The 18,160-nt window shown below is 21.7% G+C and overlaps 1 protein-coding gene across 1 annotated transcript in view; it reads left to right on the top strand.

Moving 5' to 3' along the window:
* Positions 1-17,915, top strand: part of LOC117178390 (F-box-like/WD repeat-containing protein TBL1XR1) — a 39,915-nt gene extending 22,000 nt beyond the window's left edge. The window contains exons 4-5 of the mRNA XM_033369818.1: positions 4,939-5,307; positions 17,148-17,915. Coding sequence (XP_033225709.1) covers positions 4,939-5,307; positions 17,148-17,279 — 501 coding nt within the window. The 3' untranslated portion in view covers positions 17,280-17,915. The remainder of the gene's footprint in view (positions 1-4,938; positions 5,308-17,147) is intronic.
* The last annotated feature ends 245 nt before the right edge of the window (positions 17,916-18,160 follow it).

Genomic DNA, 18,160 nt, shown 5'->3' with positions numbered 1-18,160 from the left:
CTTCATGTGACATTATTTTATTTCATTTTATTTTAAATTATTTTCTTAACTTAGTTTAGTTTATTTCATTTTACCTTATTTCATTTTATTCTATTTTAATTTATGTTAGTTTTTTGGTATAGTTTATTTTAGTTCATTTTACTTCATTTTATTTTATTTTGAATTATTTTATTTTAATTTGTTTTAGTTTTTTTTGTTTATTTTATTTCAATTTACTTAATTTTCTTTTATTATATTTTAATTTATTTTTTTAGTTTATTTTATTTCATTTTATTTTATTCTATCTTAATTTATTTTAGTTTTTTTAGTTTAGTTCATTTCATTTTACCTTATTTTATTTTATTCTATTTTAATTTATTTTAGTTTTTTGGTATAGTTTATTTTATTTCATTTTACTTAATTTTAGTTTATTATATTTTAATTAATTTTTTTAGTTTAGTTTATTTTATTTCATGTTATTTCATTCTATCTTAATTTATTTTAGTTTTTTTAGTTTAGTTTATTTCATTTCATTTTATTTAAAATTATTTTACAACTCACATCAACAATTTCTACAAAATTTGTTTTATTTTATTCTATTTTAATTTATTTTAGTTTTTTTTCTAGTTTAGTTTATTTCATTTTATTTTATTCTATTTCAATTTAATTAAATTTTTTTTAGTATAGTTTATTTTATTTCATTTTATTTTAATTTATTTTAGTTTAAAAAAAAATTAGTTTATTTCATTTCATTTTAACTTCATTTTATTTTAAATTATTTTATAACTCACATCAACAATTTCTACAAAATTTGTTTTATTTTATTTTATTTTAATTTATTTTAGTTTTTTTAATTTAATTTTATTTCATTTTATTTTAGTTGTTTTTAGTTCATTTTACTTTATTTCATTTTATTTTAAATAATTTTATTTTATTGTATTTTAATTTATTTTAGTTTTTCTCTAGTTTAGATTATTTCATTTTATTTTAAATTATTTTATTTTATTCTATCTTAATTTATTTTAGTTTTTTTTTTAGTTTAGTTTATATCATTTTATTTTAAATTATTTTAGTTTAGTTAATTTCATTTTATTTTAGTTGTTTTTAGTTTAGTTTATTTTTTAATTTATTTTTTTCATTTTATTTCATTTAATTTTATAATTAATTATTTTATTCTATTTTTTTAGTTTAGTGTATTTCATTTTATTTTAAATTATTTTATAACTCAGATCAACAATTTCTACAAAATTTGTTTTATTTTATTCAATTTTAATTTATTTTAGTTTTTTTAGTTTAGTTTATTTCATTTTATTTCTTTTTACTTTATTTCATTTTATTTAATTTTAAATTATTTTATTCTATTTTAATTTATTTTAGTTTAAAAAAATTTAGTTTAGTTTATTTCATTTTACTTCATTTTATTTTAAATTATTTTATTTTATTCTATTTTAATTTATTTTAGTTTTTCTTAAGTTAAGTTTATTTCATTTTATTTTAGTTGTTTTTAGTTTATTTTATTTTAAATTATTTTATTCTATTTTTTTAGTTTAGTTTATTTCATTTTTTTTACTTCATTTTATTATATTATATTTTTATTTATTTTAATTTATTTTATTTCATTTCATTTTATTTTATAACTCATATATCTATCCTTTTTTAAACATTCACCAGGATGGCCCTAGACCAGGAAAAAGTCTTTGTTAAAAAATCTTTTCTTTTTGTTCAAACTTGGTCAGTTTTGTTGAAAATTAATCTCTGGTTGAAACGACATTTTTTAACTGAAAATTGAACTTTTCGTTTTTTTATTGAAAAGCGATTTTACTTAGTTCAAGGTGGCCGCCGGACCAGGAAATGACAATGAATTAATTTTTTTCAATAATTCTTGAAACATTCAAAATTATTTTTTATTTTGCAAAATTAATTTTAAGAGAATATTTGAAACGATTCAAAAAGATTTCCAAAATTGTCAAAACTGAATTTGGAAGATTTTAAGAAAAATTTTTTTATTTTGCAGGATTTGTTTACAAAAGTTTAGAAAAAATTCGAATCATTTTTTAATAAGTTTAGAAGTTCTGAAAAATTTTAAACATAATTTAAAATTAAAAATATGCAAAATAACATGTAGATTTAAAACAATTTTTAAATAAAATTTTGAAGCTTTTTAAGAATATTTAAACTATTAAATGTAAAAAAATTTCTAGTTTAAAGTTATTTGCACCTCAATTTTTATTACTTAAAATGAAAAAATTTCTAGCTTTAGCTTTCAAATTTTTTAATTTCATTGACCATACAAAATATTTACTTAGCGGGAAATAGAAAAATAATTTTCTTGGTTGAAAATTCATATTTTTGAGGTGAAAATTCAACTGTTTTATAGAAAATGTCTCTTTTAACGTGATTATTTAACAATTTGGATGAACTTTTTTTTCTTTCTTGACTTAAAAAGCTCTATTTGTTTCAAATTCGTCCGTTTGGTTAAAAAATTCAACTCTTCTGGTTGAAAATTCATTGGAAATTTAACTATTTCAGTTGAAGATGTATTATTTTTGGTTTCAAATGTACCTATTTTAGTAGAAATTTCATATTTTTTCGATGAATTCAGATGTTCTTTGTTTAAAATTAAAACAAAAAATCATCAGCTAAGTTGAAAACACATTTTTGTGGTTGAGAATTCATTTTTTAAACTAAAAATTTAACTTTTCCAGTTTTGTTTAAAAGTTGATAATTTTTAGTTAAAGCTTCTTTTTTTTTGTGAAAAAATAATCTTCTTGGTTGAAACTTCCCCTTTATTGAATACAAATGAAATTTTTTGGTTTAAAATGAACTTTCTTGTTGAAAATTCATATTTTTTGGTTGAAAATTCAACTGTTTTACAGAAAATTCGTCTTTTGGCTTGTTAATTTAACAATATGGATGAACTTTTTTTTTCTTTCTTGTCTGAAAAAGCTTTATTTGTTCCAAATTCGTTCTTTTGGCTGAAAGTTTGAACTTTTAGGCTAAAAATTGAACTACTTTGTTAAAAAATTATTTATTTTTATTGTTGAAGATTCAGCATTTTAGTTGACAATTTGCCTCAGCGATTGCAACTTAAACTGTTTGAACATTCGTCTTTTTCAGAGAACATAATAATTTTGGTGGAAAATTCAATTATTTTGTTGAAAATTCGTCTTTTTTTAGTTGAATTCAACTTTTTTTATTTAAATTTAATTTAATTAATCTCTTTGGTTGAAATTTCCTCTTTTTTGGTTAAAACGCAAACTGTGTTAAAATTAATTTTTTTGTTGAAAATACAGATTTTTAAATTTTAAACTTCGACTTTTTTGGTAGATTACTAATTTTCTTGGTTGAAAATATATTTTTTTGTTATAGTTATGAATTGTTTGATATGAATTCAATTTTCTGGATTAAATATTAAACTTTATTGTTGAAAATTCGTCTTTTTGGTAGAAAATTAATTTTTGGAACTAGAAAATTCAATTGTTTAAAAAAAAATTCGTTTTTTTGGATAAGAGTTAAAATATTTTGTTAAAAATTAATGTTTTATCACAGATTCATCTCTTAGTTTGAAAATTTATTTTTGCTAAATGCAAAGTAATTTGTTTTACTGAAAATTAAATTTTTACACTTTTGGTTGGATATTTTTTTTAGTTGAAAATTCATATATTTTATTGAAAATTTTGTTGTTGTTGAAAATATAACCCTTAGGTTGCAAATTGAACTATTTTATTGTAAAAATTTTTCGATTAAAAATTTTGTTTTGGTGAAAATTCAAATTTTCGGGTTGGAAACGTAGAAAATTCCAGCATTGTTAAAAATGCAATTATTTTGTTGAAAATTCAAGTATTTTTGGTCAAAATTCGTCTTTTTTTTAATTGGCCTCATTTGGTCAAATATCTACTAAAATTAAGTTAAAAATTCCACTTTCTTTAAAAAATTTAATTATTTGGTTAAAGTTGAGTCTTTTTTGTTTAAAAATTTGACCACTTGATTGAAAGTTAATATTTGTTGGTTGAAAATGACAGAATTTGGTTAAAAATTAAACTATTTTGTTGGAAATTTAAATACTTTGTTAAAAGGTTATCTTTTTTGCTCGAAAATTAAACTCTGTTGTTGAAAATTCGTCCTTTTAGATTGAAAATACATCTTTTGTGGTGGTAGAAAAGTATTTTTTTTGCAACTTAAAATAAATGTGAAATTGTATTTTTTTTAGAAGAGATTCTATATTAATGTTACAAGATTAAAATTCTGGTTTTTGAATATAAATAGTTACGGAAAATGAAAAATTATCCAGGAAAATAGACATATTTCAGGAATTTTTTTTTGGCTCAATAAAGAGAATCGAAATGTTGTAAAATGAGTTTTATAATACTAATAATAAAGTACAGAGTATATTTTTTGTCAAATTCGTTCATGGCAAAATGGCGGCTGCGCAGCATTTCTCCGTCAATTTTTTTTCTCCCGCAATTTTTGACCTGGATAAAAAACCTACATGGTGCACTTTTGAAAAAAAGTTGAAAGTTTCATGAAAAAAATCGTTGCAAAATTTTGTATAAAAAAAAAAAACAAAAAAAAAACGATGTAATATAAAAGAAAATCCTACCCACGTCGCTGGAGAAAGCAATTTTGAATATATGGCTAAAAACAAGTGGTTTCAGCAGAATTGAAAATTTGGTCATTTAGAAATTTTTTCCGCCCTCCATTTCTTGGTATATTATTTTCAAGACCCTAAAACACTTTTTAAGGAAAAAAAATTTCCATTTTGTTTTAAATTCTACAGTGTTATTAAACGTAGTATTTTTATTATTTTATTTTCTTATTACTTACTCTGGACATTCAGACATAGAAAATCCCCTACCGTCTGCGGCCAAATTTGGATTGGAAATAAATTTGCTTGGACTTTTGGCCAAGGGAGAGGTAAACTGCAGAAAAGGGGGTAAAATTGAATTATTTTGATTGTAGAACGAGGTGAATGCGATCAAGTGGGATCCACAAGGAAACTTGTTGGCCAGTTGTTCAGACGATATGAGTTTGAAAATCTGGTCGATGAAGCAGGACACGTGGGTCCACGATCTTCAAGCGCACAGCAAAGAAATTTACACAATCAAGTGGTCGCCGACGGGTGCGGGCACGCAAAATCCCAACATGAATTTGACACTGGCCAGTGCGTCTTTTGACTCGACGGTCAGATTGTGGGACGTGGACAGAGGCGTGTGCATTCATACGTTGACGAAACACACCGAACCAGTATATAGTGTAGCTTTTAGTCCGGATGGCAAATTCCTCGCCAGTGGGAGTTTCGATAAATGCGTTCACATCTGGTCGACGCAGGTGAGTGCATCAGATTTTTTTTATGTAATGTCCGGGTTGAAAGAACAGTGACCTAATAGAGAACCTCGGATTATTGACACTATTTAACACTTTTTTTTTTGTTTAGTTGTGTCACTATTTGGAAAAAATTACACTATTCTGTCGTAGATAGATATATCGGGGAATTGGGAATGGGTAAACTGCGATGCGCCACCTAGTGACACAAATTCGAACTAGAAAGAATGGGTACGATTTTGAAGAAGCATTTTAATTTGTGCATAAAAGTATTTTAATAATTTTTTTTTTGTGAAGTTTAAACTATTTATTGGATAATAAAAATAAGTCTTAATCGGAAACAAAGTGTTTCAGATAGAATTTACATATTATAGAGTGAATATCACACTTTTTGACAGAAATATATTTTAGAAAAAACAAAACAATTATTGTTCTCTTTATTGTGATTTTCAAAAGATTATAAACTTAAATGGACATATTTTGAAGCAACAATGAACTCAAAGTAAATTTTTATTAGTTTATACATGAAATATTTACTATTTAAAAATCTGATCTAAAAGTTAGGTTAGAATTCGTATTTAAATTCTAGCCGTCTATTATTCGTATTATTGGCATAATACGGATAAAATTTGTTGCTACATAAATTAATTTAAAGTTTATTTAAGCTTAAAATGCATTGAAATTCACATGAAATAATAAAATAATTGTATTTTTTTAAAACCTATTTCACAAAAATGTGTTTTTTTTTCATGTTATAAGATGGAAATTCTACCTAAAACTATTTGTTTTTGTAAAAACACTTAATATGCCAAAATTAAAATACATGCTTAAAATTGTACTTACTCTTTCTAGTTCCATTTTTTGTGTACCATCTGGCGAAATGGTAGACCACCATTCCCAATAGTTTCAAGAGACAAAATATAAATACGAAATGTAATTTATGATATTTTTAAAATTTATTACAAGGAATTAATCACTCTTAAAAATGTGCTTTAAAAGCCTACGTGAAATCTTTCATATCTTTTTGTGAAAGCTTCTAAAATTATTTGAAATTTTTGCAAATATTTTGGAATTTCTAAAATCTTTGTGATATCTTTGAAATTGTTGATAACTTAAAAATTTAAAACCTTTGTGAATCTTTGTGAAATCGTTTGAAACTTCGGAATCTTTGAAATCTTCAAGATCTTTTAAAATATTTTTAATAATTTGAAATCTTTTAAGTAATATGGAATCTTCAAAATATTTTTGAATTTTTTAAGATTCAAAAATGGGGATTTTTAAATCATTGTGATTTCTTTTGAAATATTTTAAATCTTTGTGAAATCTATGCAATATTTGTGAAATCATTTAAAGTATTGGAGTTTTTGAAATCTTTGAAATCTTCAAGATCTTTTAAAATATTTTTAATAATTTGAAATCTTTTAAGTAATTTGGAATATTTAAAATCTCTGTGACATCTTGAAAGTCTTTTGAAGTCTTCAGAATACTTTGTAATATTTTAAATATTTTAAAATCTTTACAATCGTTGTGAAATCTTTTGCAATCTTTGTGAATTCTTCTGAAATCATTTGAAATCTTCAAAATCTTTTGGAATTTTTTAAAACATTGCGATATCTTTAGAAATCGTCAAAATACTTTTAAATATTTTTGAATCTTTTAAATATTTATGAAATCATTTAAATCTTTGGAGTATTTAAAATCTTGAAGATCTTTCGAAATATTTCAAATAATATGGAATCTTTAAAATCTCTGTTACATCTTTGAAGTCTTTTGAAGTCTTCAGAATACTTTGAAACATTAAAAAAATTTTTTTTTTTCATTTGTTTTGAAATATTTGCGAGCTTTGTGAATTCTTGATATCGTTGAAATCTTTTGGAATTTCTTAAATCATTGCGATAACTTTTGAAATCTTCACAATACTTTGAAATATTTAAAATATTTTTGAATCTTTTAAATCTTTGTGAAATCCTTAAAATCTTTGGAATTTTTTAAATCATTGTGATATCTTCAAAATACCTTAAAGTATTTGAAATATTTTTATCTTTTAAATCTTGGTGATATTTTTAAGTCTTCAGAATACATGGAAACATTTTTTATATTTTTTAGTCTTTGCATTCGTTGTGAATTCTTTTGCAATTTTTGTGAATTCTTCTGAAATCATTTGAAATCTTCAAAATCTTTGAAATAATTTGGATTCTTTGAAGTATTTGTGATTTCTTTGAAAATCTCGATTAAATCTTTGAAATCTTTTGGAATTTTTTTAGTCATTGTGATATCTTTTGAAATCATTTAAATCTTTGGAACATTTGAAATCTTCAAGATCTTTTTAAATAATTTAAATAATTTGAAATTTTTCAGTAATGTGGAATCTTTAAAATATATATGAAATATTTGAAATATTTTGGAATGTTTTAAAATTATTGTAATATAATTTGATATCTTCAAATTGCTTTGAAATATTTTAAATACTTTGGAATCTTTTTAAATCGTTTTGAAATCTTCAAGATCTTTCGAAATATTTTAAATAATTTGAAATCTTTTAAGCAATTTGAAATATTTAAAGTCTCTGTGATACCTTTAAAATCTTTATGAAATATTTGAAATATTATGGAATTTTTTAAATTATTGTAATATCTTTTGAAATCTTTAAATTACTTTGAAACATTTTAAATAATTTGGAATTTTTAAATCATTGTGGTATCTTTTGAAATCTTTTCAATACTTTGAAGTATTGAAAATATTTTTAATTTTTTGAAATTTTGGTGAAATCTTTGCTGGCTTTGTGAAATCATTTAAATCTTTGGAATCTTTGAAATCCTCAAGATATTTAGAAATATTTTTAATAATTTTAGAATACTTTGAAACATTTTAAATATTTTTTAATCTTTACAAACGTTCTCAAATCTTTTGAAATAGTTTGGAATTTTTTAAATTATGATATCTTTAGAAATCGTCAAAATATTTTAAAACATTTTAAATTAGGATTTTTAAATCATTGTGCTATCCTTTGAAATCTTTGAAATCTTCAAGATCTTTCGACATACTTCAAATAATTTGAAATCTTTTAAGTAATTTGGAATCTTTAAAATCTTGATGAAATATTCGAAATATTTTGGAATTTTTAAAATCATTGTGATATATTTTGAAATCCTCAAATTGCTTTGAAACATTTTAAATAGTTTGAAATTTTTAAATAATTGTGGTATCTTTTGAAATTTTTTAAATACTTTAAAATATTTTTAATATTTTGGACTCTTTTAAATCTTTGTAAAATATTTTAAAATCTTTTAAGTAATTTGTAATATTTAAAATCTCTGTGACATCTTTTTTTCTGTGACATCTTTTGAAATCTTCAAATTGCTTTGAAACATTTTAAATATTTTGGAATTTCTTAAAAATTGTGGTATCTTTTGAAATTTGTAAAATACTTAAACATATTTTTAATATTTTGGAATCTTTTAAATCTTTGTAAAATATATTTTAAATAATTTGAAATCTTTTAAGTAATTTGTAATATTTAAAATGTCTGTGACATCTTTAAAATCTTTTGAAGTCTTCAGAATACTTTAAAGCATTTTTAATATTTTTAAATCTCTACAATCGTTGTGAAATGTATTGCAATATTTGTGAATTCTTCTGAAATCATTTGAAATCTTCAAAATCTTTTAAATAATTTGGATTCTTTGAACTATTCGCGATGCCTTGAAAATGTTTATGAAATCGTTCAAATATTTTGGCATTTTTCAGCCATTGTGATATCTTTAGAAATTGTCAAAATATTTTGGAATATTTTAAATCCTTGTGAAATTATTTAAATCTTTGGAATATTTGATATCTCAAAGATCTTTCGAAATCGTTGTGGTACCTTTAAAATCTTTATGGAATAATAAAAATATTTTTGAATTTTTTAAATGCATTAAATTTACTAATGTGATATCTTTTGAAATCTTCAAATTACTTTGAAACATTTTAAATACAAACGTTCTCAAATCTTTTGAAATATTCTTAAATTTTTTAAATTATGATATCTTTAAAAATCGTTAAAATACTTTGAAACATTTTAAATAGAATTTTTTAATAATTGTGGTTATTTTGAAATCTTTAAAATACTTAAAAATATTTCTAATATTTTGGAATCATTTCAATCTTTGTGAAATAAGTTAAATCTTTGGAATCTTTGAAATCTTCAAGATCTTTCAAAATATTTAAAGTAATTTGGAATCTTTAAAATCTTCGTGATACCTTTCAAATCTTTATGAAATATATGTGAAATATTATGGAATTTTTAAAATGATTGTGATATCTTTTGAAATCTTCAAAATACTTTGAAACATTTTGAATATTTTTAAACCTTCGAAATCTTTGTGAAATCTTGGAAATATTTTGAAGTCTTCAAAATACTTAAAAAGATTTCAAATATTTTGGAATCTTTGAAATATTTTAGAATTTTTAGAATCTTTTTTTTAAAGATTTTTCTAGAATTTCGGAAGATATGGAACGATTTTGTAGAATTCTTTTAATTTTTCAAAATTTACTTGAATTTTTCTAAATGTAGTAAATTCTACTTAATTCAGATGATTTTTTCGCATTTTTTATAGTTTTTATTCAATTGATCAATTTTTTTTAAATACCTTGGCATTTTCAAGAGTTTTGAAAAATTTAAAAGGGTTTCAAAAGATTTTAAAGGATTTGAAATATTTTAGGTAGCTTTAAAAGATTCCCAGATTTTTCTATATTTTTTTCAATTGTGTAAAGGCATTTAAACCACTTTGAAATAGTTCAGTTATATATTATAATGTAAGTTTTTCGATTTTATAAATTATTTCCAATCCATTTGAATTTTATTTTAAATGTTTTTTTTTTGGAATTCAGCTTGAATTCTTATTAAATTACCCTGAATTCTTTTCAATTATTTGGAATTCATGTGACAATTTTTAATTATTTTGAATATTTAGACGTTTTTATTTAATTGATCTTGAAGTATTTTAACCTCACCTAGAGATTCTTAGCTAATGATTTTTTTCTTCATATTTTTAAATTGGTTTCAATTCACTTATACTTTTTAAAATTCATCTTGAATTTTTATTAATTGCTTCGTAATTCTTTTTATTAAGATTAAATTCCAATAAATCCTTTCCAATTTTACGGAAATCAAATGGAACTTTTTGACTGAAACATTTTTTCAGATTTATTTGAATTCATTTAAAATCGGATAAATTTTTTAGATTTTTAGATATTCTGACAAATTTCCAAGATGTCACAGATTAAAAAATTAAAAAATTTCAAAATATTTGAATTGTTTTAAAGTACTTTGAAAATTTTCAAAGGCATCACAATGATTTAAAAAATTCCAAAATATTTAAAAAAAATTAGAAAGATTTTAAAGATTCCAAAACATTTAAAATATTTCAAAGTATTTGGAATATTTCAGAAGCTTTCAAAGGTTTTTAAAGGATTTCAAATATTATAAATTTCAAAGATTTAAAAAATTTCACCCAGATTTCTTAAAAATTAAAAAAATATCATAAAGATTTTTAAAATTTTAAAGTGTTTGAAAGATTTCATAAATATTTCTAAGATATTACAAAGATTGCAAAGATTCCAAAATATTAAAAAATATTTTAAAATATTTTGAAGATTTCAGATTTCAAAGACTTTACAAAGATTTCAAAGGTTTCAAAAGATTTGAAATATTATCAATTTCAAATATTTCAATAATTTCACCAAGATGTTATACAAATTTCAGAGACATCACAAAGATTTCAAAGATTCCAAAAATTCCAAAACATGAAAAATATTTCAAAGCATTTTGAACATTTCAAAAGCTTTCAAAATTGTTTAAAGGATTTGAAATATTATAAATTTTAAAGATTTCAATAGTTTCAACCAGATTTCAAGGATTTCATAAAGATTTCAAAAATAGCACAGATTTAAGAAATTCTAAAATATTTCAAAGATTCCAAAATATTAAAAAAATGTTTCAGTCTTTTCAAAATTTCAAAAGATATCACAATGATTTTAAAAATTCCAAAATATTTCAAAGATTTAATAAATATTTGGAAGGTATAGAACTGATTTTAGAAATTCCAAATGATTAAAAAAATTTCAAAAAGATTTCAGAGATTCTAAAGATTTAAATGATTCTAAACAGATTGCAAATATAGCACAAAGATTAAAATTTTTTAAAAATATTTTAGAGATTGGAAAATATTAAAATGATTTCAGAAAGATTTTAAAGATTCCAAAATATTAAAAATATTCCAACGTATTTTCAAGATTTCATAAAGTGTCACAAAGATTCAAAAGACTTTTAAATATTTAAAATGATTGAAATATTTTAAAATAATTCAGAAGATTTCAAAGAGCTTAACATTTTTTTGAAAGGTTCCAAAAGATTTCCACTAATTCTAAAGATTCAAGTGATTTCACAAAGATTACAAAGATTTCAAAATATATAAAGTCTTTCAAAGTCTTTTGAAAATTTCAAAAGATATTACAATGGTTTACAAAATTCCAAAATATTTCAAAGATTTAATAAATATTTCATGAAGATTAAAAAAATATCACAAAGATCTCAAAGCTTCCAAAATGTTTCAAATATTTTAAAGCATTTTGAAAAAAGATTCCAGAAGATTTCAGAAGATTTCAAAATCTTCACAAGGATTGCAAAGGTTTTAAAAAATTCCAAATATTATAAATTTCAAAGATTTACAAACATTTCACCAAGATTTCATAAAGACTTCATAAAGATTTCAGAGACATCACAAAGATTAAAAAAATTCTAAAATATTAAAAATATTTCAAAGATTTCAAAAATATTTGAAAATTTTAAAAGATATCACAATGATTAAAAAAATTCAAAAATATTTTTAAAAATTAGAAAGATTTCAAAACATTAAAAATAGTTCAAAGTATGATTAAGATTTCAAAGGATATCACAAAGATTTATAGGGTTTCCAAAGATTCCAAACATTATAAATTCAAAATATTTCAATCATTTCAACAAAATTTCCAAGAAATCACAAAGATTTTAAGAGTTCCAAAATGTTCTAAAAATTTCATCATGATTTCCAAGATATCAGAATGATTTGAAAGATTCCAAAATATTAAAAATATGTCAAAGTATTTTTTTAGATTTCAGAAGCTTTTAAAGGTTTTTAAAAAATTTGAAATATTATAAATCTTAAAGATTTCAATAGTTTTAACAAGATTTCAAGGATTTTATCAAGGTCTCAAAGATAGCACAAAGATTTAAAAAATTCTAAAATATTTCAGATTCCAAAAAATTGTAAAGATTTCAAAGATTCTAGAATAGTACAAATGTTTCAAAGTCATTTGAAAAATTCATAAGATATCACAATAATTTAAAACATTCCAAAATATTTCAAATATTTTGAAGGTATAACAATGATTTCAAAGATTTCAAATTATTAAAAAAACTTCAAAAGATTTAAAAGATTTCAAAATATTAAAAATATTCCAAATCATTTTCAAGATTTCATAAGATTTTTACAAAGATTCCAAAATATTTGAAATATTTCAAAGTATTTTTATAGATTTCAGAAGCTTTGCAAGGTTTTTAAAAGATTTCAAATATTATAAATTTAAAAGATTTCAATAGTTTCAAGAAGATTTCAAGGATTTCATAAGGATTTCCAGGATAGCACAAAGATTAAAAAATTTTTTAAATATTTTAAAATTCAACAAATTTTAAGGATTTCAAAGATTCCAAAATATGAAAATGTTTCCAAGTCTGTTGAAAATTTCAAAAGATATCACAATGATTTAAAACATTCTGAAATATTTCAAAAAATTTATTACATATTTATTTGCAAAATATTAAAATGATTTCACAAATATTACAAAGATTCCAAAATATTTCAAATATTTTAGGCATCTTGAAGATTTCAAAAGATTCCAGAAGATTTAAAAATCTTCACAAAGATTGCAAAGGTTTTATAAGATTCCAAATATTAAAAATTTCAAAGATTTCAATAATTTCACCAAGATTTCAAAAAGATTTCCGACATCACAAAGATTTAAAAAATTCCAAAATATAAAAAATATTTCAAAGATTTCCAAAATATTTGAAATGTTTAAAATTATTTTGAAAATTTGAAAAGGTATCAGAAGGATTAAAAAAATTCCAAAATTAAAAAAAAAATCAGGAAGATTTCAATGATGCCAAAACATAAAAAATATTTCAAAGTATTTTCAAGATTTTAAAGGATGTCACAAAGATGTAGAAGGTTTCAAAAGATAAAATTATATTTTAAATTCCAAACATTTCAAAGATTCTAAAATATTGAAAATATTTCAAAGTATTTTGAAGATTTCAGAAGCTTTCAAAGATTTTTAAATTTATTAAAAAAGTTAAAAAAAATTTTCTCAAACATTGCAAAATATTAAAATGATTTTAGAAAGAATTCAAACATTCCAAAATATTAAAAATATTCCAAAGTATTTTCAAGATTTCATAAGATTTCACAAAGATTGAAAAGACTTTTAAATACTTCAAATATTTCTAAAGATTTAAATGATTTCACAAATATTGCAAAGAATTTAAAATGCTTCAAAGTTATTTTAAGATTTTAAAAGATATCGCAATGATTTAAAAATTCCAATGTATTTAAAATGTTTCAAAGTAATATGAAGATTTCAAAAGAAATCACAATAATTAAAAAAAATTCCAAAATATTTCAAATATTTCATAAATATTTTAAAGATTCCATATTACTTAAAATATTTCAAATTATTTAAAATATTTTAAAAAATCTTGAAGATTTCAAATATTCCAAAAATTTACATGATTTCACAAGGATTTGAAAGATTCTAAAATATTTAAAATATTTGAAAGTATTTTAAAGGTTTCTAAAGATATCACAATGACTTAAAAAATTCCAAAATATTTCAACAATTTCATCAAGATTTTCAAGGCATCGCAAATACTTAAAAGAATCCAAATTATTTAAAAGATTTTGAAGATTTCAAATTATTTCAGAAGAATTCCCAAAGATTTTACAAAGATTGTCAAGATTATAAAATATTTAAAATGTTTCAAAGTATTCTGAAGACTTCAAAAGACTTCAAAGATGTCACAGAGATTTTAAATATTTCGAAAGATCCTGAAGATTTCAAAGATTCCAAAGATTTGTATGATTTAACAAAGATTGCAAAGGTTTTTAAAAATTCCAAATATTATAAATTTGAATGATTTCAATAGTTTCACCAAGACTTCATCAAGCTTTTGGAAACATCTCAAAGATTTAAAAAATTCCAAAATGTTTTAATAATTTCAGATAGATTTCAAAGATGTCACAGATTAAAAAATTCCAAAATATTTCAAAGATTTCCAAATATTTGAAATGTTTCAAAGTATTTTGAAATTTCTAAAAGATATCACAATGATTCAAAACAAAATATTTTTAAAAAATCCAGAAAGATTACAAAGACTCCAAAACATTGAAAATATTTCAAAGTATTTTCAAGATTTTAAAAGATGTCACAAATATTTAGAAGGTTCCAAAAGATTTCAATTAATATAAATTCCAAAGATTTTTAATAATTTCAACAAGATTTCAAAGATTCCAAAATATTAAAAATATTTCAAAGTATTTTGAAGATTTCAGAAGCTTTGAAAGGTTTTTAAAAGATTTCAAATATTATAATTTTTAAAGATTTCAATAGTTTCAACAAGATTTCAAGGATGTCATAAAGATTTCAGATATCACAAAGATTTAAACATTCTAAAATATTTCAGATTCCAAACAATTTTAAAGATTTCAAAGATTCCAAAATATAAAAAATGTTTCCAAGTCTTTTGAAAATTTCAAAAGATATCACAATGATTTAAAACATTACAAAATACTTCAAATATTTTGAAGGTATAACAATAATTTCAAAGTTTGAAAATTATTTTAAAAATTTCAAAATGTTTCAATGATTTAAGACAAATTTCCAAGATGTCATAGATTAAAAAATTCTAAAATATTAAAAATATTCCAAAGGTTACAAAATATATAAAATGTTTTAAAGTATTTTGAAAATTCTAAAAGATATCACAATGATTAAAAAATTACAAAATATTAAAAAGAAAAATCAGAAAGATTTCAATGATTCCAAAACATTAAAAAATTTTCAAACTATTATCAAGATTTCAAAAGATCTCACAAAGATTTAGAAGGTTTTAAATTATGTCAAATATTATAAATTCAACAGATTTTAATCATTTCAAGAAGATTTCAAAGAAATCGCAAAGATTTAAAAAATTTCAAAATGTTTGAAAGATTTCATAAATATTTCCAAGATATTACAAAGATTCCAAAGTATTTTAAATATTTTAAAGTATTTTCAAGATTTCAAAAGATTTCAAATATTTCACAAGTATTTCAAAGATTTCATTTATTTCACCAAGATTTCATAAAGATTTCAGAGACATCACAAAGATTTTAAAAAATCCAAAATGTTTCAATAATTTCAGACAGATTGCCAAGTTGTCACAGATTAAAAAATTCCAAAATATTTCAAAGATTTAAAAAATTTCAAAATATTTGAAACGTTTCCAAGTATTTGGAAATTAAAAAAAAAATCAACATGATTAAATAATTCCAAAACATTTTTTTTTAAATCCAGAAAGATTACAAAGACTCCAAAATATTAAAAATATTTCAAAGTATTTTCAAGATTTCAAAAGATGTTACAAAGATTTAGAACGTTTCAAAAGATTTCAAATATTATAAATTCCAAAGATTTTAATAATTGCAACAAGATTTCAAACAAAGCACAACGATTTTAAGAATTTCTAAATCTTCTCAAAATTTAGTCAAGATTTCCAAGATATCAGAAAGATTTCAAAGATTCCAAAGATTCCAAAACATTAGAAATATTTCAAAGTATTATTTTTAAAATATTTCAAAGGTTCCAAAATATTTTAAAAATTTGCACAAATATTGCAAAAATTGCAAAATATGTGAAATACTTCAAAGTATTTTGAAGCTTTCAGAAGATTTTAAAGGTTTTAAAGGATGCCAAATATTATAAATTTTAAAGATTTCAATCAAAACCAAGATTTCAAATATTCCGAAATATTTCAAATATTTTAGAGTATTTTGAAGATTTGAAAAGATTTCAAAGGTGTTTTAAAGATTTCAAATATTATAAATTTTAAATATTTTAATAGTTTCAACAAGATTTCAAGGATTTCATAAAGATTTCAAAGATAGCACAAAGATTTAAAAAATTCTAAAATATTTTAGATATAATTTTTTTTTAAAGATTTCAAAGATTCTAAAATATAAAAAATGTTTCAAAGTCTTTTCAAAATTTCAAAAGATATCATAATGATTTTTGAAATTCCAAAATATTTCAAAGATTTAATAAATATTTGGAAGGTATAGCAATGATTTTAGAGATCCAAATTATTTAAAAAATTTCAAAAAGATTTCAAAGGTTTCAAAGATTTAAATGATTCTAAACAGATTGCAAATATAGCATAAAGATTTAAAAAGTTAAAAAATATTTCAAAGATTGCAAAATATAAAAATTATTTCAGAAAGATTTCAAAGACTCCAAAATATTAAAAATATTCCAAAGTATTTTCAAGATTTCATAAGATTTTTACAAAGATTCCAAAATATTTGAAATTTTTCAAAGTATTTTTCTAGACTTCAGAAGCTTTTAAAGATTTTTTTTAAAAGATTTCAAATATTATAAATTTTAAAGATTTCAATAGTTTCAACAAGATTTCCAGGATAGCACAAAGATTAAAAATTTTTAAAAATATTTCCGGTTTCAAAAAATGTTAAGGATTTCAAAGATTCCAGAAAAATCGAATTTTTGATTTTCAGAGTGGTCAACTAGTTCACAGTTACAAAGGAACCGGTGGTATTTTCGAGGTTTGCTGGAACAGTCGAGGTGATAAAGTTGGGGCCTCAGCCTCTGACGGCAGTGTCTTTGTTCTCGATCTACGCAAGCTGTGATCATCAGCGACAAACTAAATCTCCCATAACAACTTATCACTGATAAGTTATCCTAATTCGTAAGTTTAAGTTTCAATTTGTCAATTTTTGGTTGTAATGGGTTGTTCAAAGGCCCTTTTTTTTTGTACATAGAAAGTACAAGTAAGTTCCCTGCCCGAAACTTAAAATAAGTACGGTACGCCTTAAAGCAAGTAGGCCTACTTCGACTGAATGTCCCTTCTATAATATTTAATAATTTTACGATTCGACAATTGCAATCGCGTGAGATTAGTCATTGAACTTTTAAAGAGTCAGTCGTCTTCTGAATTTGGGCTTGATTGAAAACGGAATATTTTGTGATTTACGAAGCTGGAAAATTGGTGTTGTTTTTAAGGACAAATGGTATTCTATGATGTCACTATTTAACGAAAAATCAGTGGTTGATATCGATTTTTTTTTCCTCTTCCATTTCTCTCATTTTTAGACGCGATATTTTATTTTGTTTTTTAAGTAAGGAAATAATTAATGGGACGAGTTCGGTAATTAGTGCTGGCGTAGAATAAAATTTGCCCTTAAAGGTCGAAATATATATCGTTGTAATTTTAATAGTAAATCGTATTAAGTAACACCAGATGAATAAAGTTTTTTAATTAATAATTTTATGGGTTTAATAATTTTAATGATTTTAGATATAGATTTCTGGATTTTCTGTTTGAGGTATTTTTGGAATTTCAGCAGAAAATCGGAAAATGGCAGTGAATGTTATTTTTTGACCCGAAATTTTACAAGTTTTTGGAAGAAAAATGCATCCAATTACTTGAAATATCTCGAGACGAGATTGATTTTAACTTTTTTTTAATGGTAATCTTGTTTTTTTTTTATGTTTTGAGGGTATCTTTTTA

Source organism: Belonocnema kinseyi, chromosome 8 (genome assembly GCF_010883055.1).
Source record: "Belonocnema kinseyi isolate 2016_QV_RU_SX_M_011 chromosome 8, B_treatae_v1, whole genome shotgun sequence".
In the NCBI taxonomy this organism is placed as follows: domain Eukaryota; kingdom Metazoa; phylum Arthropoda; class Insecta; order Hymenoptera; family Cynipidae; genus Belonocnema; species Belonocnema kinseyi.
This window is presented reverse-complemented; position numbering and strand designations above follow the sequence as displayed.